The sequence below is a fragment of the Aquila chrysaetos genome, chromosome 20 (genome assembly GCF_900496995.4).
Source record: "Aquila chrysaetos chrysaetos chromosome 20, bAquChr1.4, whole genome shotgun sequence".
NCBI lineage: Eukaryota > Metazoa > Chordata > Aves > Accipitriformes > Accipitridae > Aquila > Aquila chrysaetos.
This window is the reverse complement of record NC_044023.1, coordinates 14023001-14046978: the sequence shown is the minus strand read 5'-3', so window position 1 is coordinate 14046978 and position 23978 is coordinate 14023001. Positions and strand designations below refer to the sequence as shown.

The 23978-nt window shown below is 56.9% G+C and overlaps 2 protein-coding genes across 8 annotated transcripts in view; one reads left to right on the top strand and one right to left on the bottom strand.

Annotated features, from left to right (window-relative positions):
* Window positions 1-8224, bottom strand: part of MTMR14 (myotubularin related protein 14) — a 34612-nt gene extending 26388 nt beyond the window's left edge. For 3 of the 7 annotated variants that reach the window (XR_005930933.1, XM_030043313.2, XM_030043311.2), the window contains exons 1-5: window positions 8018-8204; window positions 7793-7938; window positions 2462-2570; window positions 1346-1421; window positions 557-617 (exon numbers count right to left, since the gene is read on the bottom strand). Coding sequence is in view for 6 of the 7 variants with exons in the window: in XM_030043313.2 (XP_029899173.1) it covers window positions 557-617; window positions 1346-1421; window positions 2462-2570; window positions 7793-7938; window positions 8018-8143 (518 nt within the window). In the remaining variant the exon portion in view is untranslated. Of the gene's footprint in view, window positions 1-556; window positions 618-1345; window positions 1422-2461; window positions 2571-3272; window positions 4625-6256; window positions 6342-7206; window positions 7765-7792; window positions 7939-8017 lie in introns of those variants that run through there. The other 4 variants (XM_030043310.2, XM_030043314.2, XM_041118631.1 and 1 more) reach the window with 4 other exon arrangements.
* Window positions 8225-9922: 1698 nt separating this feature from the next.
* On the top strand, window positions 9923-22901 carry LHFPL4 (LHFPL tetraspan subfamily member 4). The gene is made up of 4 exons (XM_030043315.2): window positions 9923-10524; window positions 20253-20489; window positions 20711-20727; window positions 21007-22901. Exons 1-4 carry the CDS (start codon window positions 10119-10121, stop codon window positions 21013-21015), a joined length of 669 nt encoding a protein of 222 aa, XP_029899175.1. The 5' UTR covers window positions 9923-10118; the 3' UTR covers window positions 21016-22901.
* Window positions 22902-23978: the final 1077 nt, after the last annotated feature.

The window sequence follows — 23978 nt, the reverse complement described above, 5'->3', positions numbered from 1 at the left end:
AGACAGAACAAGGCAAAGCAAGATGAGCATGGAAGACTGACCACGTTGAGTCTGATTCTTTGCACAATACTGCCACAGTTCTTCCCTGAACCGCTTCTAGCCATAAGCCACAAAGCATGAGCCTTGTCTCCACAGGTCAGAGCCAGATCCTGCAATGAACTGGTACTGCAAACTTTGTGTTTAGGGTCCCTCCCCTCCCCGTCTTACTCTGTTCTGCAACAAGCACGTAAGATACAGAACAATTTCTCCAGCCTGGAGATGTACTTTTTGATGAAGTAAGCACGTCTGTGTAATTCAAACACCTTTTTAAATGGCTCTACATATTCCTGTCTCCAGCCCGTCCCTCTGCCAAGAGATTAGCAGGCTTCAGTTACACTGGGTTCAGCCAGCCATTAGCATTCAAGACTCTTTTTCAAAAGGAAAATAATGCTCCAAGCTTGGTGATGGTCTCAAGCCTGGACCCAAAGCCCAGCCTAGGAAAGAGCAGAATTGCATGGCTGAGCCAGTCAGCTTTGGTTCAAACTTCCTTTTCTCCATCCCAGTGATGCATACAAACCTAAGTGCAGAATCTTCCTCTGAAATGTCTTCTGCATCTGCCCAAGCATCATCAGAACCTCCTGCAAGTAAAGCATTAAGAACTGGAGCACGCGTGAACCAACTCAATCCCCAATCTGGCAAGACATGCACGCACCCAAAAAGGTCATGGTTTGGTGCCCTCTCTCCACACATAAGTGGTCTCAATAGTTCCCCATATTTTGCCTTCCTGAAAAGCCCATTTTCTAACATAGCCCCCTCTTCCCTTGTCATTGCAAAGGACCCAGGCAGGTCAAACCCGCTACTGAGAGCCAGCAGGACACCCCAATAGTGCTACACAGTGCTTTGTTAAGCCAAGCTTCAGCTCCCACGCTACAGATGCCCCATAATCCCCTGAAGAGCTTTCCCTAGAATCCAGTATATCTCACCGTTAGCAGGATTTGACTCCCAATGATTAGCCAAGCAACAGCAAGTTCTCATCCTCTTTCTTCCATTATTCCCAACCCCGATGTTTGGGAATCAGTACTCTGAATCCTTTGGGCTGCCTTACTTGCCTACATACTTCCCATAACTCACTCTCCAGCCTCAAGTTCTTTTGCCACTGCTTCTTATGAGCTACAACACTCTGTCCGGTGCTTGGAAATGGACAAGAGACTTCAGTCTTTGCTCTGTTATGGAGGACCTGATAGAAGCAGGTCCATGCTAGAGCTCTGCATCGGCTCTCAGGAAGAGCTTGCTCTCGTGTGTAGGTCACTGTCCCAGCACTGACCAGCCTTACCAGGCAGACAGTGACAAATGGCTCCTCACTCACCTGAGAAGATATAGTTGTAGCCAGTGCGCCCATAGAGCTCTCCCCAGCCAGCCAGTGTTGCAGATCTGCAAATATGCTGGAGGAAAATTTTGTTATTAACCACGCATGCCCCAGGAGTCTTTCCCTTATCAGGTCTCTGGCCTATTTGCTGTCACGTTACATAGAACTAGTTGGTACCTACAGCTACCGCCTCTCGGCAGTCTCCCCTGCAATTCTGGTCCAGATCAAGTTCTCCAAACACATCAAACTCCCAAGTGCCTTTATCTGTAGCTAGTTTTTAAATCACATTTTCATCTCCACTTCTCCAATTCACTAATACAGTCAATTCCTGCCAAGTTAGCAACATCCATGCTCTGCTAATACCCTGCTTGAGCCTTATTTCCACATTCCTGTGGATAAGATTACGGATGGTCCCAGTACGACTCTGGGCAGTTCACTCCTGCAGAAAAAGGTCAGCAGGTTCAGCCCACGATAACTTCAGTCAAGCTAGATTAAAATTGTCACAGGTATGATTTTGCTATTCACACAGTGTTTCTAAATTGAACTAAGAAAACGGAATTAAGCTACTTAAATTCTAAATGAGACTACTCCTACAGGGCTGCAATACAGTTTAAGTAATCCACATAAAAATGAATCTAATTTCACTTTCTTACAGATCCCCTTGCAGACAAGCCCACACATTCATAAGACCATTTATGCAATCTTGCCTCCCCAGGGAACAGACAAGGGAAACTTCTCTTTAGAGAGAAAAGTTATTCAAACGGAGCTTACTGCTGGGAAGAGTAAGGGGCAGAAAGTGACAATAATTGTCTTTCCCCTCTCAAAGACCAAATACCATTGGTCCTTCAGAAGGGACATACATATGGAGAAAATGTTAGCTCTTTGGTGCAATGCTCATGACATTGTGGGGTAAAATAACCTGAAGTCCCCACAGATGATTTATGCAGCCTAGACAGCAAATGCTACCTGCTCCTGCAGGCTGCCTGCTTGTACCTAAGAACAGATTTTTACAGCATTTGGAAAGGTGACAACCAACTGAAGATGTGGCTGCACAGTTCAAACGGCAGGGAGAAAGGTCATTTTCTAAGTTAAGACAGGTAACCCATGAAGCTTTACCTTTCCCTTGTACAGAATGACTGGGCAAACAAATCGTCCTCTACACCTCGCCATCTTACTTCGGTTGATAAGGTCTTGCAGTTTGCCAACCTGCACAGTGCTCTCAAACCTAGTGGACAGAGATTCAGTTCAGTACACAGAGCATCTTCTCACACGTCTTTCAGCGAAGCTGCTACAGACACCCTGGGCTATAATGCCCATCCCTTTCACCTAGAAGCCAGCTCTGAAGTTAGCAAGCAAGAGGACACTTCTTTAAGAATTGCTTCCGCTGCTATACAAGAAGTATGGACGCTTTTCTGTCTCCTTTATTTTGAAAGACCAGCTGCACAGTATACGACAGCGAGCATCTTTAGGAGCTGGCATGAGTACCGTCAGAATGGTCTGCTACAGACTAACACATGGATTACTAATGAAGGACTACCAGAGTAAGCCAGTGTCTACAAAAACAAATGTTCTGCTTTCCTCCCCACCACCTTTCCATCAAAAAGAAGATCAGCACTAACCATCAGAGTGAATTCACTATCAGAGTGATAATTTTGCAAGGAAAAATAAATAAAATCCAGAATCAAAACTTGAACACTCAACAAACCTTAGTTCTGGTCACTTGAGCATTTTTGCTGCTGGGTAATTAGACAACTGTCTGTAAATCAGCTAGTGGGTTGAGCAGGGTAGTTAGATTAATGTCAGTTGCATCTGCATAACTAAATTTTGTTTGGTTTTCTGGTTAAAGTTAAAACAGAAATCTGTTCCTAGTTGGAGACATTTTTGAAACAAGTTAAAATTGCTGCAATTCATCCAAATACCAGCCTACCTTTGACAGGAATCCAAACTGACTTCTGGACTACACAGACCTTCACAAGGAACTGTCAATGCAAGGAGGACTAGAGTTTCCACAAGGAATTAGAGAAGCATTCAGGCTGACATAACAGAAACCAGATGAAGTCTGGGCATACAACACGGCATGACCATGCACTTAGAGATGATTAACAAGAATTTCCGGTTAGCCCTTTCCAGTAGTGGAGCTCAGTAGAAGAGCCTAGATGAACTGGTTGATCTCTGGATGCTTGTACATAATCAACTTGCTAAATCTGAAAAAAGGGACAAATAAGATCACAGGAAACTCTTCAGTGGGTTGGAGAAGTACCAGCATTACTGTGCAGAGCACAAGATCTCAGCTGAGATAAGGCACCTGATTCTAGTGACCTACCCACGCCTGAAAAGGCACAGCAAGATGATTAGGACAGCCAGGGGACAGTCTATGCTGCAAGAGAAACCACCACGGATTGATTGGCAGAGCAGATGAAGATGAAATGAAGACACAACAATATATGCATTAGGGCAAAGGAGAGAACTTACAATTGAGGGGGGGAAGAACTCAAAGGCAAAGGACAATGCTGGCCTAAGAACAAATGAATACTTTTATGCTAGAAGTTAAAAGAAAGTTGTTAAGTTGCTAAGCTTCAGAATCAGTGAGAGTGTGGAACAACCTACCTGCAGCTGCCATTCTGGGAAGGATTAAAAAATTTAATCTATTATTAACATGGAAATTGATCTGTTTGTGGAAAAGATTATTCAAGGTGGTGCCAGCAGAAGCAGGGAAACAGCGAACAAGACCTTCAAATCCTACTTTTTTTTTTTTTTAAAAAAAAAAAGGATTCAATTCTCAGAATTGATAGTGGAGGCTTAAGGTTTTTCACGTGTTTCCCTACATACACAACTATTTTGGCTGTCCAGCTCCCAAGAGCTTTGACATATAACAGAACTTAAAGAACAAGAACACAAGCTAATCTTTAAACATTGTGGACATGAGGGTGCTAAGTGCAAAGACAGAAAAAAGGTAACACAATACACTTCACACGGGAGTACGTGAGATTGCGTGCTGGCAAGAGAAGCACACGCCCGATCAACACAACCCAAACTCTGCTCATCGCTGTCACTGCAGACAGCCAAGTGCTCCGCTCCACAATCTGCTTCCCTCCTCAGAGAGCCTGTGAATAACGCACACCGCAGGCACAGCCTGTGAGCAGTTTGAGAAGAGACGACTTCATGTATAATTCCCAATACCAAACTATTTTGAAACTTTGATTCTGACTTACAGATTTGGTAGCGGGGTTGTCTTTAAATGAATGCACGCAGTTAAGAGACACATCCTGCACTCTGCTCCAGCTGTCTTTACATTTCCTTTGCAAAAGCAAATCCAGAGGAAAACAAGAACTTTAATACATTGTTACCAGAATAGCTCCCTGGCACTGCTTCCAAGTCCAGAAGGTGGGATTCAGCAAAGAAAGAAGATCAGAAATTATAAGGGAAGCACCTCCCCAGGAGCTGAGACAACACAACAGGTTTCACCTCTCAGCACACTAACTGCACTTCCCCGGAGAGGCATCGCAGCACTGGGGAATGAGTCTGAGCAGCTCGGCAGTGACCTGGGACATGGGGTGAGCGGGAAGCCCAGCACCCCACTGGGGACATGGAAGGATAAACCCCTCTCCTAGGCTCCTGTGCCTGCTCCTCGGGAAGCCTGCACGCACACTGGAGAGACCCGCTCTGCTATCTGTCATGGCTGTGCTACAAGCGGGGATCTCAGATCTTCTCGTCTCAAGTGCCATCATCAGTAAAGCGAGAGATAAACATGAGCTAGAGCTAAACATGGTAAGTAAACATGGTTGTACCGAGACTACTGTAGTAAAGGGAACAGCTGCTCTGAAGAACAGGTGCAACGCTCTTACAGGGACAAGTGATTAAAAGCAGCATAGGTAGGAGTAAAATCAACTGAAAAAGGTTCAGAAAACAGAGCACTCTTCAGCAGCAGTTTGAAAGAACATCATTAAGGCTGCTTGGCACAAGGTACAGAATGAGGTGGAAGGAATGACGTGTATCTCAACTCTTTATTTTTTTGGACCTTCAGGTGTTTTGGTTTTTTTTTCCTTCAGAAATTTGTTTTCCAGAAGATACTGCTGGGCAACCTTACCTCTGTATTAATTCCCTGCCCACCCTCCTCCCAAAAATCAGACCCCAAACCTGAATTAATCTTTTTAAATGCAAGGGAAACATTTCCTGCAAGAGCAAGCAACTGTTTTGGCAGCTGTGTATTTCAGATAGGCCTGAAGCAGAGATGCTTCTCTTTGGGTAGCCATAACAGCATTGGAATCAAAGCATTCCTCTCATATTGTTAGATTACGTGCAACTGTGATCATATTTGTTTGGAGTGCAGACACATAACAGGATGGTCAGGTGAAACCAAAGACATGGCCTGTGTCTGAGGTCTGGGCGTTTTCATTAAGCATATAGTCACAGTAACTCCAAGACGGTGAGTAAAGAACTGAGCGCATCCCTCTGTTTCCATTGCCTGCAGCATCTGCCTCCTCCTTCTGGGGGGGGGACATCAGAGATTTCCAAGCACAGGGAAGGTGCTCCTGCCTGTCAGACACACCCTGCTACTTTCTGTGGTTCCTTACGAGCAGCACCTGACCAAGGGGCATACAGGCCAAAACCACATGCCAAATTCCTCCTGCTACCTCCTGCACCTGCCTGGATTTCAGAGTACTGTCAGCAAACTTTGATGAAGCAACATCCTTTCTTGCCCCAGCTGCCCAGCCACAGAATGTACAGGATCAGGAAACTGATCTGGGTTAAAAATACTCATTTTTTGCTGGTTCCCCATCCAGCTTCAGAAACAGCTGCACCAGCAGAACCAATCGGGTAGCGCAGAGTTCACACAAGTGAGAACTGCTTCCAAAAAGCCTTGTATTCTCAGAGGTGTGAAGCATCCTGCACACTTCAAGGAGATCTTACCAGCTGATTAAGAACATTACAAAGATGAAAGGCAGTCAAAGACACTCGGTCCTAGAGGGAGTGTCCCGTTCACTGGAAGAGGTTCTTGCATTCTGTAACACACGAAGTGCAACAGTCTCTATTTCATAATTATTCCATAGAGTACTACGATGAAACTAAAAACTGGATTTGTCTAAAAATTACTTAGCGGATTTTACAGAGATTATCACCCAGAAAACAGGAGAGGGATGATGAAAGGTAGTGTGTTTCCGTGACTCTCTGGGACAGCAAATCAAGACTCAGAAAGAATCAGTATTTAAAATGTTAATTGCTGCTGCTGGCTTGCAAAAGTCTTGGAAGAAAACGGGGGCATGGAGTGTAAGTACACTTGTTTTGAATACTCGTCAGAAAAATCAAGCATGATTTCCGCTTGCAAGAATAGGAAAAGCAGAAGCATTCGGTTACCTAGTTATATTTACAGCTTCAGACTTTAGTTTCCCTTTTTTTTGCAGCAAGGGGTTTAATCTCTTCTAATCTGATCTAACCGTTAAGCAGAAATTCTCCCACCTGTCAGGTGACTGTCAATCAGTTGTGGCTGTTTTCCAAAGACCCCCTCCTACAGCACCCAGCCCAGATGCCAGTGCAACAGCTGACGGTTTGCCTTCCTCAGGCAAAGCAGCTGGACATGCGAGGGGAACTCGGAGACCACCGTCCTTTTGAATGTGTAACTCTTGTCTTGGATGCAGTTAAGACTGCAAAATTGCATTATGTTTTGTTGGAAGAGAAAATAAAAAATGAGAGGCTGTCATTAGAGCTGCAGGGAGCAGCTAGTGCCCAACCAGAAGTGAGACCAACGTGATTCTGAGCTTGTGGGTCAAAGTCCAGAAAAGCACTGGCTTAGACTTGTGCTAAACTGCAAGCAAGCATTTCCCATTAACTCACTAAACCTCAGCGCCCACTGACCCACGTACGGTGGTGGGGGCAGACTGTTTCTGTCGAGATTGTCTCGTCTGTCCAGCCCCCCACCAGCTCTCCCTGCCCCGAGATGCTTTCCAGACTAAAATTTCTCTCATCAGAGGCCTTCCAGCAAGACCACAGGCACTCCGTCGAGACACGGAGAGCACCGCACAGTCCTGCTCCTCCCAACCACGAGCTCTTTGAGTCTCTGGGCGAGCTGTAGCAGAGCAGTCATTAGGATCTACTCGAGGACAGCGTGCAGCGGAGCTGGCGCTGCCCCGGAGCAGCCCGTTTCCTTCGCACCTCTCAAGTTACAGGCTTAGCTTCGCAGCTTTCACCAGGGAGAGCCCAAGAGACTTGGGGCGCTCGGAGGAGCTCCACGGGAGCTCGGCAGCCAAGCGCAGCCCTGGCAGGCAGCGCGGGGTGCCCCGGGAGCGGCTGACACCGCCGGCTATAATTAGCCGCAGCGCAGCCTGGCGGGGCTTCCCCCGGCCGGCGGGAGCCCCGGAGCGGCAGCCACGGGAGCTCCCCGAGGGCAAAACGGGAAGCCGCCTCCGCCGGCTGTCAGCCGTGCGGGGCGGGGGGGACCGGGGGCCTTACGGGTCGCGGCCGACGCCGACGTCGCGCTCCAGGAGAACGATGTGCCGCGGGTAGTGGGCGCAGACCTCGCCGTGCGCGTTGGGGATCACGCTGTAGCGGTAGTCGCGGCCGAAGAGCTCCAGGCACCGCCGCTCGATCCGCTCCACCTGCGCACAGCCACCGGTCAGCGCCCGCCGCACCGCCACCGGTGTTCGCCGCCCTCCCCCCCGGTGCCGGCCCCCACACCTTAGCAGCGGCGGCGCCGCCGCCGCCGTCCTTGGCGCGGTACTGTGCCCGGGAGAACTCCAGCAGCAGCTCGGCCAGGGCACGGTCCCCGGAGCCCGCCGGGGGGCAGCCGCGGGCCGCCGCCATCCCCGCGCCGCTCACCACCACCCCCGCCGCCGGCCCATGGCCCCGCCCCGCCCGCCGCTTCCGCCCGCTGCCGCCGCTTCCGCCCGGCTGGCCAATCACCGCCGCGCCCGCGCCACGCCCCTTCCGCCCGTCCGCTGGCATCATCGGGATGCGACGCGCTCCCTCTCGCTGCGCCCAGCTCCGCTCCGGGGCTACCGAACCCCCCGGTCCTGCCCTGCCCTTCCCCACCGGGCAGCGAACGGCCCCCTCTGAGCCCCCCCCGCCCCCAGTGGGTGAGGAGCCGCCTGGCTCTCGGTGCGAGCCCGAAGCGGGGCCTGGCGCGGCAGCGGTGTGGCGGGAGGAGCGGGGCCCGGCGCACGGGCTGGGCGCGGCCGAGGCACCGCAGGCGTGGGGCGGGCTGTCCTCCCCAGCACCGGGGCCGCAGCGAGCTGGGGGAAGGAGGTGCGTTGCGTAAACCACCTTTAGGCCCGCAGAGAGACTGGGCAGGCGCTGGCAGGCACCGCTGAGCGGGTCTGACCGTGGCGCTGCTCTTCGTAAAGAATTCCGAAGCGGGTGTTAATTAAAGAAGCCCCTCTCGGGGTGTGACCGCACACACAAAGCCAGTCGCGGTAGCAGTGGCGAGGTGAAGGGTAGCACGGCCGTGCGCGCTGGGGAGCGGCAGTGGCCAGGGTGGGAGCGGGGACGGTGCCAGCGCCGTCGCGCAGGCACAGAGCCAGTTCCTGCTGTTTGTACCCGGCTTAACGGACACCGCCGTTACGGCGGCAGGCAGCTCCTTTGCTCTTGCAGGGGAATACAAAGTCGTTTTCATCGGCGTGTGTCCGATTTGCGAATCGGCTGCGAACCTTGACAAGACTTGGAAGAGGAGGCGGCCTCGGGACCGTTTCATGAAAGCTGAGTTCAGCAACAGCTGCCGCTAACGCGCTGCGTCTCGGCTGCCTTGAGGAAAAAAAACTGGCCCGAGACGGTCTGCTCCCTGCTGGGGTTTTGGGGCCAACGTGAGGCTGCCGGAGCTGGGGGGAAGGATTTCGCAGGGCAGTCGCCAGCGTACAGGCCCCTCGGGCCGGCAGCCCGGGGCGCCCGAGCCGGCGCACCCCGGCCCGGCGCCGTCGGGGCACAGGAGAGGTGCTGGATTCGGCCCTGCTGCTCCCAGTGCCCGTGGAGCCGCGTTGGCGGCGACGGACTTGCTCCGGCCCCACCGAACGGGTGGGGAAGGCCTGCTGACCGCCCGGGGCGGCGGGTCCTCCGCCAACCCCTGGGTGGCGGAGCGGCCGGGGAGGACGAACGCCCTCCCTGCGGGCCCGCTTCGGCCGGACACGCCCACGCGTGTACCTGCTGGCATTAACCGGGGCCGTGACCAGGCGCTGCCCCTCCTCGGCCCGGCGGGGGCGGGGCGGGGAGCGGCGCCGGTGGGCCGGGGTACCGGAGCGGGCCGGCCGCCGCCGTCTGAGCCCCACCTCACCGACCCCGCTCCGAACCGTGCCGAGGCGGCCCGAACGGAGCCGAAAGCTGCCGAGCTTTTTCCGAACCCCGCCGAGCCTCGCTCCCGCCGTCGCCGAGCCCGTGGCGAGGCGAGCCGAACCCGACCGAACCCTTGGCGGGCGGAGCCGAAGGCGGCCGAAAGCGGCCCGATCCCCGCGGGGCGGGGCGGGCTCGAGCTCGGCTCCGCAGTGGCGGGGAGGGAGGGCGGGGGGGGGGGGGGGGGGAAAGGAGGGGGGGGGGGGGGGGCGGCGCGCGCCCGCGCGCGCGCGGCGGGGGCGCGCGCGGGGCGCAGAGGCGGCAGCCAAGATGGCGGCGCGGGTGGCGCAGGGGCCGGCAGCCGGCGGGCGCGCCTAGGCCGCGGCGCCCGCCCCCCCCTCCCCTTCCCCCTTCTCCATCCCGGGCGGGCTCCCCCCGCCGTCGCGGCCCCCCCCTACCCCACCCCCCTCACCCCCCTACCCCCCCCCCAAACCCCTTCGGCAGCGCGGCGGCCGGCAGGATGCTGCCCTCGCAGGAAGCCTCCAAGCTCTACCATGACAACTACGTGCGGAACTCGCGCGCCATCGGCGTGCTCTGGGCCATCTTCACCATCTGCTTCGCCATCATCAACGTGGTGGTCTTCATCCAGCCCTACTGGGTGGGCGACAGCGTCAACACGCCCAAGCCCGGTTACTTCGGGCTGTTCCACTACTGCGTGGGCAGCGGGCTGGCGGGCCGGGAGCTGTCGTGCCGCGGCTCCTTCACCGACTTCAGCACCATCCCCTCGGGCGCCTTCCAGGCGGCGGCCTTCTTCGTGCTGCTGTCCATGGTGCTGACGCTGGGCTGCATCACCTGCTTCGCCCTCTTCTTCTTCTGCAACACCGCCACCGTCTACAAGATCTGCGCCTGGATGCAGCTGCTGGCAGGTACGCACCGGCACCGGGCATCCCCGCGCCCCTCCACCGGCCTTCTCTGGGGGTGGGGTGGTGGGGTGGGGGATGCGGGGTTCGTCGGGACAGCAGCGGGCGGCGGTAGCCCCGGAGCTCCGGGCGTTGGTGGAGGGGCTCCTGGTCACGGGGAACACCGAGGTTGCTCAAGGAAGCTGGGCTGGGTCCAAGCGCTGCGGGGTTGTGGTTCCAGGAACCAGCCCCAGGGCTTCCTGGGACACCCCGGCCAGGCGCTAGCACTGACAGAGCACCGGGAATGGGCACCAGCTCGGGGCTCTGGCACCCAGGGCTCCCCAGGCACTGGTGTCAGGACAAGGAGCACCAGGGTTGCCCGAGAAAGCTGGGCTGGGTACAAGCACTGTGGATCCGTAGGACATCCCAGCCAGGAACTGGCTCCGGGACACCCCGGGGCTTCCTGAGATACACCCCGGCCAGGCGCTAAAGCTGACAGAGCACCGGGAACAAGTGCCAGCTCTGGGCACTGGCACCCAGGGCTCCCCGGGCACAGGTTGGCTGCAAGGAACACCAGGGTTGCTCGAGGAAGCTGGGCTGGGGACGAGCACTGCAGAGCCATGGGGCATCCCAGCCAAGAACCATCCCCAGAGCCCTCCAGGAATTCCTGAGGCACCCAGGCCAGGCACTAGCACTGACAGAGCACCAGGAATGGGCACCTCTTCCAGGCACTGGCACCCAGGCCTCCCCAGGCAAGATCTGACCCTGGGGAACCACAGGGCTCCCTGGGACACAGCAGGAAAGCTAGATCAGGGACCCGCCTCAGGGGACCCCGGAACAGGCACCAGCCCTGGGGCACCTGGGCAGCCTGAAGCACCCCAGGACAGCTGGGCCAGGTACCAGCCTTGGAACACCCCGGGACACCCCAGTCAGGGACCAGCTTTGGGACACCCTACAACAAGGACTGTCCCCCAGAGTCAAGGACCAGCTGCAAGGATGCCCTAGGACACCCTGTACCTGGGACCAGCCCCCGGAACACCCCACATGAGGGACTAGTCTCCTTGTCTGCCCAGCCCCAAGGGCATCCCTCAGCAAGCCTGCCCCCAGGGGATACCTGCTTTAGGGGAACCCCCATCACTGGCAGGAGCCCATGCATGGACCCCCCAGCCCTGTAAAAGCACCTGTGCACAGACAGATCCTCCAGCTCCCCCTTAAAGAGATGCTGTGCCCAGCCCCCCCCCTACTCTCTCCAGCATCATGAAAGGCCTGTGAGGACAGACCTTCCCCAGCTCTGTGCATAAAGAGACCCTGAGTACAGTGCTTCCCACAGAGAGAGATACCATACAATTTACCTTCATGTCTCCTCAGAAGCGACCACAGGCTCAAGCCCAGTCATTCCCCCCAAAAGTGGCCCTGTCTATAGATCCTCCTTAGCTCCCTCTACAAAAGAAACCCCACCATAGATGTACCCCAACACCCGACTCACTTCTCAAAGGGACACCATACAATAACCCATACTTTTCCCCAGAAGGGGACCTGATATGTATGTTGATAAGGATCCCAAATATCCCCTTGTGCACAGACCTCCAAGCTGTCCTCACAGAGGGTCTGTCCTTTTGGGAGAAAGACCCTGAAAAGAGATGCTGAGCTTCCCCCAGTAGCGGGACCCTTCACTTCCTTCTCTTTCCAGTTTTACCACATGTGGAAAGACATTGTGTTACTCCCCAGTGCATACAAAGTGTGAATAGGCCCAGAGCTTCCACCAGAATGGCCCAGAGCCCCCCGTATTCCTAGTAAAAGGACCCCAGTCTGCCCGTCCAGGAGAAGGGCCCCAGTCATCAATGTGGGAGGATACAGCCCCCCCCCGTGCTAGGGGCTTGCAGCTAGCCCAGCTCTCTCCCTTGCGGCTGGCTTGGGCTGGAAAGCCTGATTTCTCCTCACCCAGATCAGGACCACAGCCAGACCTGGTGCTGCCTTGGCTTATTGGGAAATTCCTTCATCTTTAATTTTCCCTGTCCCAAAGATTTACCGGTTTAAGGCAAGCTCAGAGCCCAAATCCTACTGATTGTCAGCAGCTTAATCAAGTGGCTTGGAGCGCCTGGCTGGTGCTGCTGCTGCACAGGGAGCTGCGTGACAGAGGGCACTACACTGAAGGTAGCCCCAGGCTTCCTCCCCTGTGCCTCCTGTCCTGCCCCAGCTCAGGCTTGGGTGGCCACCGCAGCACCCTGCTGCTGTCACCTCTAGGTACCCTTCGCTCTACCCTGGGGCTTGTCCCTGCTCACACTTTGCACCTTGTGGCTACACTTGTGTTGCTCACAACTGCACTTGTGAGAACCCCAAGTACGTGGCTTGCTGGGGCCATGGGCTGGCTCTCCTGGCCCCAGCCGGTCCAGGCTTGGCTCAGAGCTCTCCCAAAACAGCACGGCTACGTGGCCTTTCTGTGTCGGGGAAAGTCCAAGGCGGCATTAACAGACACTGGCCATCCACCCTGCCCTGTGATGGGGCAGCACAAGAGGGCTTCTGTCCTGCAGGAGAGGCTGATGTCACCATCAGGGAGGGCCAGGATGCAGAGGCGGTAGGGTGGTGTGTCCCGGCGAGAGGGAGCCTCGTCTGGGGGGTGGCTGGGCAGGGCTGAACTTCCCTGGGCATGTCAGAGGCAGCCACAGGTGGATGTGTTACCTTGTACAAGGAAGAGGAGCTGCCTTGACCCATGGAGAGGATCCCATGGGTCAAATCCCATGGGTAGGGCAGCGATGTGGCCCGATGCAGGCGCCGGCACAGCATGATGGCAAGCTTTGGAGACTTACCCACCTGGGAGGTTGGAGGGTTGTGCCAGAGCAGAGGGCTTGGAGAGGCAGAGAAGGGAAAGGCATTCCTCCTCGCTCGGTGAGGTTTTAGCTGAAGGAGGACTTGCACCACTATGGCAGAAGCAACAGCAAGGCCCAAAGTTTCATGGTCTCATGGGTGAAAACCAGATAAACAAGGTGAAAGGCAGAGAGATGGGGCAGAGGTGGGTCCACCCTGTCCCTACGGGACAGCCGGTGCAGAATACAGGGCTGCTGGGTGAGGGCACAAATGGGCTCTTCAGAGAAGAAAAATCAAGAGCAGGAAGGTGAGGGAGGAGGAGGATCAGGAATTCAGTATCTCTTTCAGAAAAAAAAAAGTTAAAATCATCAATGTCTAATTAGTGGACGACAGTCAAGGAAGGGTTTAATTAGAGCTTCACAGAAAGCTCCAGCTCAAAAGCCACTGTCTCCCCAGGAGGAAACTGGATCTAATTAAGAGAAAAGACTTTGCTTTATCGCAAATAGAAACGTAGCCATCTGCCCTGTTCAAAATCCCAGTAATGCAAAACTGGAGATTTTGCTAAATCCTTCTGTTATAAAACCAGAAATGGGCCTTTAACATGAGCGCGTCAACAACTGTATGACTGACAGCACCCTGGTGCCACCCCAGTCCTCAAAATTAGCGGAGGAGCTCCTTCAGAAAGTCCCACGGGATGATGCTTACTTGAAGAGAAATGGGCTGTGTGGGTGATCCCTCTCGTCCACCGTCCATGGAGGGCTGGTACAGGAGCAAGATGAAGGCACCTGGGCTGATTTTGTGGATGCCTCCGTTCCAGTGACCACACAGCAGTCGTCTGCTGGAGAGCACAGGAATACGCCACCACCACAACGCGCTGAGGAGGCTGCCCAGGGGCCTGAGCGTTTCCTCCGATTCCCTAATTCTCTGCTGTAACGTAAGATGCGGTCACCCTGTGAGCTAACTCTGAGCTTTGAACAAAGTTGTCCTGGTATCCAGTGCTAATACCGGAGCGAAAGACCCCAGCTGCCTCTGCGTGGCACCGCAGCCACGTGCCTCCCATGAGGATGGTCACTCTGAGCGGGTCCTCGGCTCTCTTTTCAGGGGGAGCTTCGGTTTTGTACTTACAGTTTACTGAGGGTCAAAAGAGGCAGCCAGCTGAGCACACAGTCCCTCTTGCACAGAGGGTGTGACTGGCCACGTTTGAAGATGTTTCCCCACTCTTCAGGTCCGGCAGTCACTGTGGTGAGACCTTCCAGCTCCCTTAGGCCAGGCACAAGCACAACACATGGGATGCCTCTCCACCCGGGGCTATGTCATTGACCACGGGGCTGGGGTTTGTCGTGATCAGTGGCACTTTGGAGTTAATTATGCCGTGTCCAGGCACCTTGCCCGATGGAGAATATGATAATACTGAGCTCTTCTGAGCCCTTTCCTCCTTTGGGAACCCCCTTTGGAGCTACACTCACCTCTTGGATGGGCCCTTCCCACCCACCAGCATGTGAACCAGGAGCAGAGGCAGAGCCTTGATCAGTGGCTTCATCTTCTGCACCTGAGCTGCATTTGCCACCATCTGAGTGAGGACCCCTCACATGGCACAGCTGCACAGCATCATTTTGGCACATCCGTGGAGAGGAGTGGTTAGGAAGCCCATTGCCAACTGCCAGGCTGAGCACAGCTGAGCTGCGTGGTGTGGTGGTGTGGCTGCAGCCTTAAGGGAGAGCAGGGTCTGGCCCGAGCGAATGCCGCAGTCCCAAAGCACTCCCTGGTGCTAACGGTGATGCGGTGGCTCTGCTGAGCCACGTCAGGACGGGCTCATCTTCCTGACTGGGACTTGCTGGAGAGCCAGGTCCTCTCAGAGAGAGTTTGAGGTTTCAAAAAAACTGTTTTCATGGATATAAAAGTAATTTATTGAAATTCTTCATGAAAAAATGAGAGACAGGTACCACTGCTCCAAACTAGCTAGAAGCGTAGCTGGGTCAGCTGCTGGGAATGAGGATGAAGTAGCCTCAAGCCCTTTCTCTGCCCAAGGGAGAAATATTGCCAATATATGATCTTCTGTGTGAACCGCTTCCACCTGCTGACCTTGCAGCAAAAAGAAGACATCACTGCAAAAAAACTTTGCATTTGCTGAATCACTGGCTTCTGGCCCCAAAAAAAGCTTTCCTGAAGATTTCCCCTCTCCCTCCCCTGCCACTCCTGTCGTGCAGCGGGGACAGGAGCAGCGACACAGCGCAGACCTCGTGTCCATCCAGCACCTTGTGCTCCACAGCAGCCAGCCCCGGGCTTTGGAAGGCAGCGTAACCCTCCCGTAGTAGCTGTTAATGTGCCTACGAACCCACAGGGAGTGGCTGAGCCGGGCGTTTCGGAGCTGCTCGCTCGTGTCCTGGAGCTTACATCCCTTAACTGTTGTTCCAGATAAAGTAACTGTCAGTTCTGATTCGTACAAACTCATAACTCTATTCTGAATCCTGCTGATTTGTTGGCTCAGAAACAGCCTGTGGAGCAAAATGCCGTAAGGGAGCTCCTGTCTGTGTAAATGGCCGGTGCTAGCTGTCCCAAGCACGCTGCCTTTAATCTTCATTTATTTCTGAGGGATTTCTATTTTTAGGAGAGCAGGGGGCTGTGTTTGTCCCCTTTTCATTTGGGGCTCAGCTCTCAGGAGGTTTCCTAGTGAGAAGCAGCCCCTCCAGACCCCAAAGTCACAGCGCAGCCCCTGTTCCCTCGGGGGTTCAGGGCTGGTGTGCAGCGCCCAGGGGCACCGTATTGGGGATCTCCAGCGGGGACCCCTGGTGTTCTGACAGCACAGCATCACGGCAAGCGGCCGTGGACACAGCGGAGCATACGGCACCCACAGCTTCCTCCCCTTTGGCACAAAGCAGATATGAGGGGCCAGGGGGGTCACCGAAATACCCCCGGCAGAAGCATGTCTGCGGTGAAGGTGGGAGTGATGTGCATGAGGGCAGGGGACAGCCAGCTTGCTGACCCTAAGGGAGGGTGAGCTGCTGCCCGTGAGGCCAAATGCCTCACTGTCCCCAAGCCAGGTTTAACAAGCCCCTTTGGGACCTAGCAGTTGCTGGTTTTCTCCCAGTAACCTCCGCATTTTCCGGTTTTCAGTCCCTCATGTGTCCTGTGGCAGTGTGATGCTCTGCATGCCTGTGCTCGGGCGGAGGCCAGGTTTCTCAACTGCAGGGCATGTCCTTAGCCCCTTCCACCCATGGCAGGCGAGAGCAGTAAAAGCCAGTGTTCACCCAAACCTGCAGACTAAACTAGACAGCAAAAGTGATTAAAAAAATCAGATTTGGATCCTGCAGGCACAACTGCACGGGACTGGGGCAGCGCTGGGATAACCGTGGTACTTGGCAAACACGCAGGTTACTCCAGTGGTCCAAATTAGCTAAATGCACCTTCTACCAGGGGATGTTATCCTGCCAGGAGGAGTCTCCTCATCTCTTTCTGCTAAAATCTCACTCCAGTGTTGCAGCCTGAGTCATAACATTGAATTCCCTTCAATTAATTTCTTTTGCAAGGATATCAAAAGCCCTTGAGATGCCCATTTCTTTTCTAGGAGACCCTGACAAGGGAGCACCAAGGAGTGGGAAGCCATGAACCAGCTGCAAAACCAAGCCAAGAAATGCTGGCTTCCCTGGGGCCAGAGCCCCAGCCCCAGCCTGATCCTGCAGGCAGCCCTGCAAACCATGGTTTGTTCATCCTCCCTCCACATACACCCTGTCCCAGTGATCACCGAAGTGCCCAGTCTCAAATCTGTCTTTCCAGCTGGGAAAACTCCGGAAGAAAGAGTTGGAACCCAGGGCCTGGGGGAGGGATGGCAGCTGTGGGGTGTGACAAAGCAGCTGGCTGTCCTCGGTGCCATCGGCAGTGGGGACCGGCACCACACCCTCAGAAGAGCGGGAATTAAAAGCAAAATGGAATGCAGTTGGGTTATTTTTTTCCTCTTCAATAGTGGCTCTTGTAGGAGTCATCACTTCTTTGTGTTTTTCATGCAGTTGCAAGGGATAGAAATAGGCTGTTTTAAACAAAACCCAAGGTTTTCCTGCAGGTCTGCAAGGGACCTCGGGGCATTTGGAGGCAGGTGCTGGCAGAATGGAGCTGCGGGCAAAGGGACGGGCAGGCAGAGCTCCGTCCTTGCGCCCCTCAGACCTGCTGTGAGGGGCTTGTTGAAAAGGGCAGTGCTGAGGCCTGTCGACCGTGTGGGGATCCCGTCCTTGTTCTTGCTCTGCACGTCAATGTCGCTCCTTGCTGCAGGCACAGGAAGGTGTTTCCAGGACATCGGGCGGCCTGGGGACACATGGAAAAGGGAATTGCTTGTGACAGAGCAGAGGACTCAGCTTGCTGCTGGGAACACATAAGACAGATGGGAAGAGGAGAGTGCTGCACTGCTCTTCGCTGGGAGAGGATCTGCCTTCAGTGAGGGGCTCGTGGGAAGAGGCCGGTCACCCTCGGGCAGAGGCATTCGGGTACATGCGGTCACTTGGGCACGCTCCTTTGCCCTGGTAGTAAATTTGTAGTTTAATTCTCTCTGGCATACAGGGGCTGTGAGATCTCGGGCAGAGCTCCTGGAGCTGCTCTACGGGCCAGGGCACAGGCTCCCCTTGCGCTGGTGCCAGTGCAGAGCACGCACACGGTGACAGGAGGGACCAGGGCAGGCAGACGCAGGCTAGAGCCAGCCCCAGTGGTCTAGGCAGCAGCCATCGCTGGCTGTCCCCCGTGGCTGTGTTGTGACAACCCGCTGCACCGGTGGCTCACATGCTGTGTGTTTTTCCTGTACCTTTCTGAGCCGCTCTCTACTTCCACGTTAAACCCTGTCTCTCGTGTCCTCCATGAGTGCTGCAGCCCTCCAGCATGTTAATCCACTGCCTCCTGCATCACTGCCCTTGTCCTGCAATGTTTGGGACCTGCTGATGTCCTGGGAGACCCTCACACATGCACCTGCAGTGTCTGCAGAGCAGTGAGCTCTCAGTGAGCTCCTGCTTTATCCAGGTAGCTGGATCCACCCAGAGCCCAAATAAATGCTCAGACATGCAGAGGAAATACCAATGCTTGCAGAGTCTGAGGAAAGACCGAGGGGCTGCTGTTCTGGTCCTCTGAGGGACCGACTGAGGGCTGTGCACAAAAGCTGGGAGCCTGCCCAAGCCCTTGCTGGTGCAGGTAAAATTGGCACCTGATTTTTTTATTTTTTTTACTTACATTTGCCTTCTGCCACCCTGGAGTGCTGCCTTGTTCTTCTCTTTTGCACTGAGAGGGGCCGTTGCTGAGGGCTGCTGCCCACCCAGGCAGCTGGAGTGCTTGCCTTGCTGCTTGCTGTGCTTTCCTCCAGCCTCACCGTGTGCTTGCAGCTCTTTTCTCCTCCTCACTGATTTTGGCAGAGCTGTTACAGCCGTGCCCATTTCCAGGCTGGGTTGTGTCAGCCTGACCAGCACTGCAGGGGAAAAACCACCCCCTTGTTAGGGATGGCCACAGAGCATTTTTTCACAGCTGCACTGTACCGGGAGCTCAGTGGATCCTAAAATCCTCTTGGCATCTCTGCTTTCCCAGGAAGAGTCCTCAGTACAGGTCTGCCGCTCTTCCTCGTCTTTAATTTGGGCCCTCGGCTAAATTAAATGCCATGTAGCTCAAAGGCGCCCAGGTTAGCAGGCAGGCCAGGTTGCTCCTCGCCATTTACCATGCAGCACACAGCGTCAGTGCTGATTATATGTTTCCTTCCAGAGGGGGTGGGTTTGGGTTGGTCCAGTCCCAGCGGGCAGGGAGCTCCCCCAGACGCGGCCGTGCTTGGCTGGGAGTCCCGGGTGACGATGTGCTGGAGATGCTGGCTTGTCGGCTCCTCGTGCGTGCACCACACTGTGCAGTCATGCGGCGCTGGGGTGGCACCGGGGCTGTGTACGGTGGTAAATCATCTTGCAGAGCTTGCCTCTGTCTGCAAAGACACTTTTACCAAGCAGGTTTGTAATGCGGACGGAGGCAGCAGAGACCAGGCAGCAGCTGGTGGGTGGTATTACGTGCCAGTGCGTGGGCTGCTGAGGGCGACTCGCCTCCGCGTCCCTGCCCTTTCCTGGGGAGAGCAGTCAGCACAGCTCATCGGGATGCGAGGGCTGTGCCGAGTCCCGGTGGGATGCCCTGTGCCAGCCCTGAGCTCTCTCGCCAGCCAGACCACCTGCCGCCGTGGCAGCACTCGTGCCTGGCAGGGTGTTTGCTGTGCCTCCAGCGATAAGGGATGGGGAGGTACCTTGTTACTTGTGCAGGCACAAGCCTCTCGGTTCTTCCCTAACCCAGGACAAAAATACTTGCAGGGCACCCCAGCCACTCTCCAACATCATTAGTATTTTTAGCCTTCCCAGCTGATACGGGGCGAGGAGCTTTTGTAGTTGCTGTAGTTAGAAAAAAATGTCACCTCCTTACCTTGGCAGTCATGGGCTTTGTCTCGGCATTTCCCTTCCCGTTCATCCTGGTGCTCCCTGACGTCTCCCTGCTCAGTGCGGAGTGTGCGGGACGGAGGCATGCTGAGCAAGTGACCCCGCTGGGAGCGGTGCTTGCAGGCTGCAAGACGGTCGGGTGCGGGGGCTCCTGGGGACGACGACCCTCTTGGCAGGCAGCATCCCTGCCCACAGCACGCCGGTAGCTCCTGCCCACACGCAGGGAGCCTGCGGTGATGAGGAAAGCCCGTGGGGAGCCACTGATCCTATGGTTCATGCTCGAAGAAACCAAGACCCTGAAGTCTCCATCTCTCTGTGGGCCAGGTTTGGGGCAGCCGCGTGCAAACGCAGTCCCCTGGGGCTGCCAGGACAGCAGTGGCTGTCACCCACCGTGCCGCCTGGCTGTCGTGGGGCCAAGGTGGGCTCCCTGCCGGGCACAGGCTGCACTGGCCGGGGGGCTCAGCGCCTGGCATTGCCACCCCTCTGTCCCCTCTGATGCTTTCCCTCCTCTCCCCCTTGCAGCGCTCTGCCTGGTGCTGGGCTGCATGATCTTTCCCGACGGCTGGGATGCAGAGACCATACGGGACATGTGCGGGGAGAAGACGGGGAAGTACTCCTTGGGAGACTGCTCCGTGCGCTGGGCTTACATCCTGGCCATCATCGGCATCCTCAACGCCCTCATCCTTTCCTTCCTGGCCTTTGTCCTCGGCAACCGGCAGAACGACCTGCTGCACGAGGAGCTCAAGACAGAGAGCAAAGGTGAACGCCGTGCTGCCAGGGGTCCCAGCGCCCCACGCCACGGCCCTGGGGGGGGATCCTGGGTGGGAATAGCCCAGGGGGTTTGGCCCCTCTGGCAGCCTGCAGCCGTGTGAGGGTCCTGTGGGCTTAACTGCCACCTGCAAAGCGAGGCAGGCCGGGCAGGGTGGGAGCGGGCTGCCAAGCCCCTGCCCTGCCTGACGCTCTCTCTTCTGTTTCCACAGATTTTGTCGGCACTGCGGTAAGTCCTGAGTGTCACCGTCCGGTCCCCTAGCCCTGACCGTGTAGCGTGTCTGGGTGTGACTGTGCTGGGTGGCCCCACGTGGGATGGGAAGGGATGGGATGGGGGGGACCCTAGCTGTGCGGGGCAGTGGGGACAAGGGGGCAATGGGGAAGGGAGGCAGCAGGGACGGGAGGCAGCAGGGATGGGGACAGGCACGTGCATGGCACATGCTGGGGGCACGATGGCACAGTGAGGCCTGCCCAACACCGTCCCCGACCCGCTGTGCTCTCCCCGCAGAGGATATAAGGCCGAGTGCCCACAGCAGGACCTTCTTCCCACGGCCGGCAGCCTGGGCGCTCCCTCCCCATCCTGCCCTTCGTCTGCTGCCGGCGGCCACGCAGCATCCCGCGCCGCCCCCCGGGCCCCGCTGCCTGCACCGGGGATGTGCCGGCTGCCCGCCGCGTCTACGGCCACCTCCATGTCCACGCCGGCACCACCATCCCACGCACCCTGCCAGCTCCGCACCCCCCGCCGCCTGCGGGCCGCTGCCGGGGCGGGATGCCCCAAACCTGCTTCGTTCGAGAACAGCGTCCAACTGAGGTTTTGTTTCAAGGAAAAAACAGTCTCAGAGTTTTTAACAGATTTCTACATCCCCAGGACTCCCAACCTGCTGTCTCCCACCTGAACGCGTGCCCAGTGACGCCCCGCACCAGCTGCTCCGGGCCCCGGCCCCCTCCCTGCTCCCATTTTGTACAGCTCCGTGATCCTGTCTCCACAGCCGGGGGACCTGGCAGCCGGGACAGGGCCCAACCCCTACTTTTACGTGTAAATTCATATTCTCTAAACAGGGTAAAGTGACTCGAGCCCCCTCGCCCCCCACCCCAGGAGCCCAGCCCCAGGATGTGGTGTGGCCCGGCGCGTGGCCGGGGCTGCAGGCTGCTGCTTGCTCCCCCCCCAGCATAGGGACCGCAGGGGCCTCGCTGCTGCCGGCCACTGGGACACCCGACTCGCGCCGCTGCTGAATGTAAGCCCTGGTAAGTGGGAGCAGCTGAACATGCAAAACCCCCGGGCAGGTGCAAGAGGACCCCTCCGCCAGCCCCCTCCCTGAGCCGGCCGCGGGCTGTTGCCAAACACCTTCCCTCTCCATCCCCATACGGTGCTTTATCTCCACTGGTGACGGCAAGGCTCTCCCTGCCACACGGTGTGGTCGGGGGGTACCCGGGCACTCCTGTGGTGGCATCCTGGCCGTGTCCCCTGGCTGCACCTCGCTGGCCCGTGGTGATGGCCCGCAGGGAGCCGGCGGCAGCTGCCCGGGGCAGCGCTGAGCCCCAGCAGCCTCCGAGCACGACCCAGCCTCAATTGCACACACACAGCACCCAAGAGCCGGCACCGACACCCCTCCCCGGCACGGGCGGCCGCAGCCCGGCTGCGGCTCTGCTGGCCAGACCGGCACATGTGGGCTTCCCCAGGTCCCGGCCGCGGTGGGGCTCGGGTCACCGCAGCCCTTGCAATGCAATAAAGTCCTCAGCACTGGCCGCGTCTCAGCGCGAGTAGCCGGGGGCTGTTTGCAGGGCCCCCAGCTCCCCGGGGAGCGACAGGCCAGGGGCAGAGCTGCACCCAGTGGGAGCGAGGCCGAGCCAGGCGCAGAGAGGAGAGCGGGACCGCGGCCCCGGGATGGGCAGCCCTGGGGCAGAGGAGCCGCTGCCAACGGGGCAGGGCACGTGGAGGCTGCTGGGGGATGGCAATGAAGGGCTCTGCTGGAACCATCGCCCAGCCCGGCGAGCCAGGGCGCCCAGGGCCGGCGGGAGCAGGTAAGTCGTGCCCTGAGGCCCTGCGGGGCGGCGGTGAGGGATGGAGCTGTGCCGAAACACCGGCTGGGAGCCAAAGTCACTTGGGACGGCGTGGGTGCTGGCGCTCCTGCCAAGGGCCTCTGCCAGCCACGAGCCCGGCGGTGCCCGCGTCCCTCCGGCAGCCGCCCCCCTGGAGCGGGGCCGGCAGGAACCCCCCATGCCCGGCCCCGGCAGCGCCCGGGTCTTGCCAACTTGTGCGTGCTGTTGCCGGCTGAATTGGAAAAACAAACGAAGAAAATCAGTGGAGAAAGGAATACAGTAGCTGTAATATATCTGTATTTTAGTACAAAGTTTGATACGGTGTTTCACAAAACCTTATTGAAAAATATAATTCAAACCAGACGAGCTCGGAGCCCTGTGGTGTGGGGAGGATTGGGATGGGCTCCTCCAGGCACGGCTGATAAGGACGAGATGGTTCGCGAGGAGGTCGAAGGACCCGGCGTGGGCGCTGGCCCCGGCACAGCTACATGGCCTGGGGAGAGCGTCTGGGTGGGCGTCAGAGCTGTGGTGGGGAAGGGAGGGTGGGGAGCCCACCCTGCAGCCCGTGGGGCTGAGCCTCTGTCCGTGCAGGCTGGCAGGCGAGGGGGGGGGGCTGGCCAGAGCCAGTCCCCAGGGAACAGGTCTATCCCAGCCCGTGGCAAGGCAGGAGGTGGGGTGGGGGTCCTGTCTAACCCTAGGGGCGTTTCAGCCCTCCCCTTCTGTCCATCCACGGGTCCCTACAGAGCCGCGGTGCACCACGGGCAGCTCATGGGCTGACACAGGCTGGTACGAGCCTCCTGAAATTCAGCAGATTCCTGCGTCTTGATGGAAAAACAACTCACATGGCCCATCTCTGGTAGAGGAGCAGGGGCGGCTTTCCAGGCTGTGCGAGCGCGAGGGCAGCCTGGGGACCTCTTGGACATCTGGAGAGCTTTGGCCAGCTCTGGCATCCAGTACAGGACTCACAGCCCAGGCGAGCCTGGTGCAGGCACAGGGCACAGAGGCCGAGGGTTGGGCTTGGTCAGCGTCTGGGAAGGAAGGGGAAGAGTTCATTGCTGCCTGCAGCTGCTTTGGGGGAAGGCGTAGGGAGACGCAGCCAGACTCTTCTGGGGGACGTGTAGGGACAGGACGAGCCACAACAGACACCATCCCACAAGGTGTCAGGGTGAATGTTTTCACGGTGAGGGCGGTCGAACACTGGAGACAATGGGCACCTTGGACGTGCCAGGTTTGAGGATTGGCACTTGGAGGCACACCTGGCGGGCCCCACTCCAGGCTCAGCCCATCTCGGGCTTCCTAAGGAAAAGACAAGCAGTATGAGAACTAAAAACCCCACGCACCAGAAAGCAGGTTTTGAAGCAGGTGCAGTAGTGCAGGGGACATCCTCCACCCCATCTCCTCCCCAAATGAACTTGAGCAAGAAGAGCAGCAGCGCAGCCA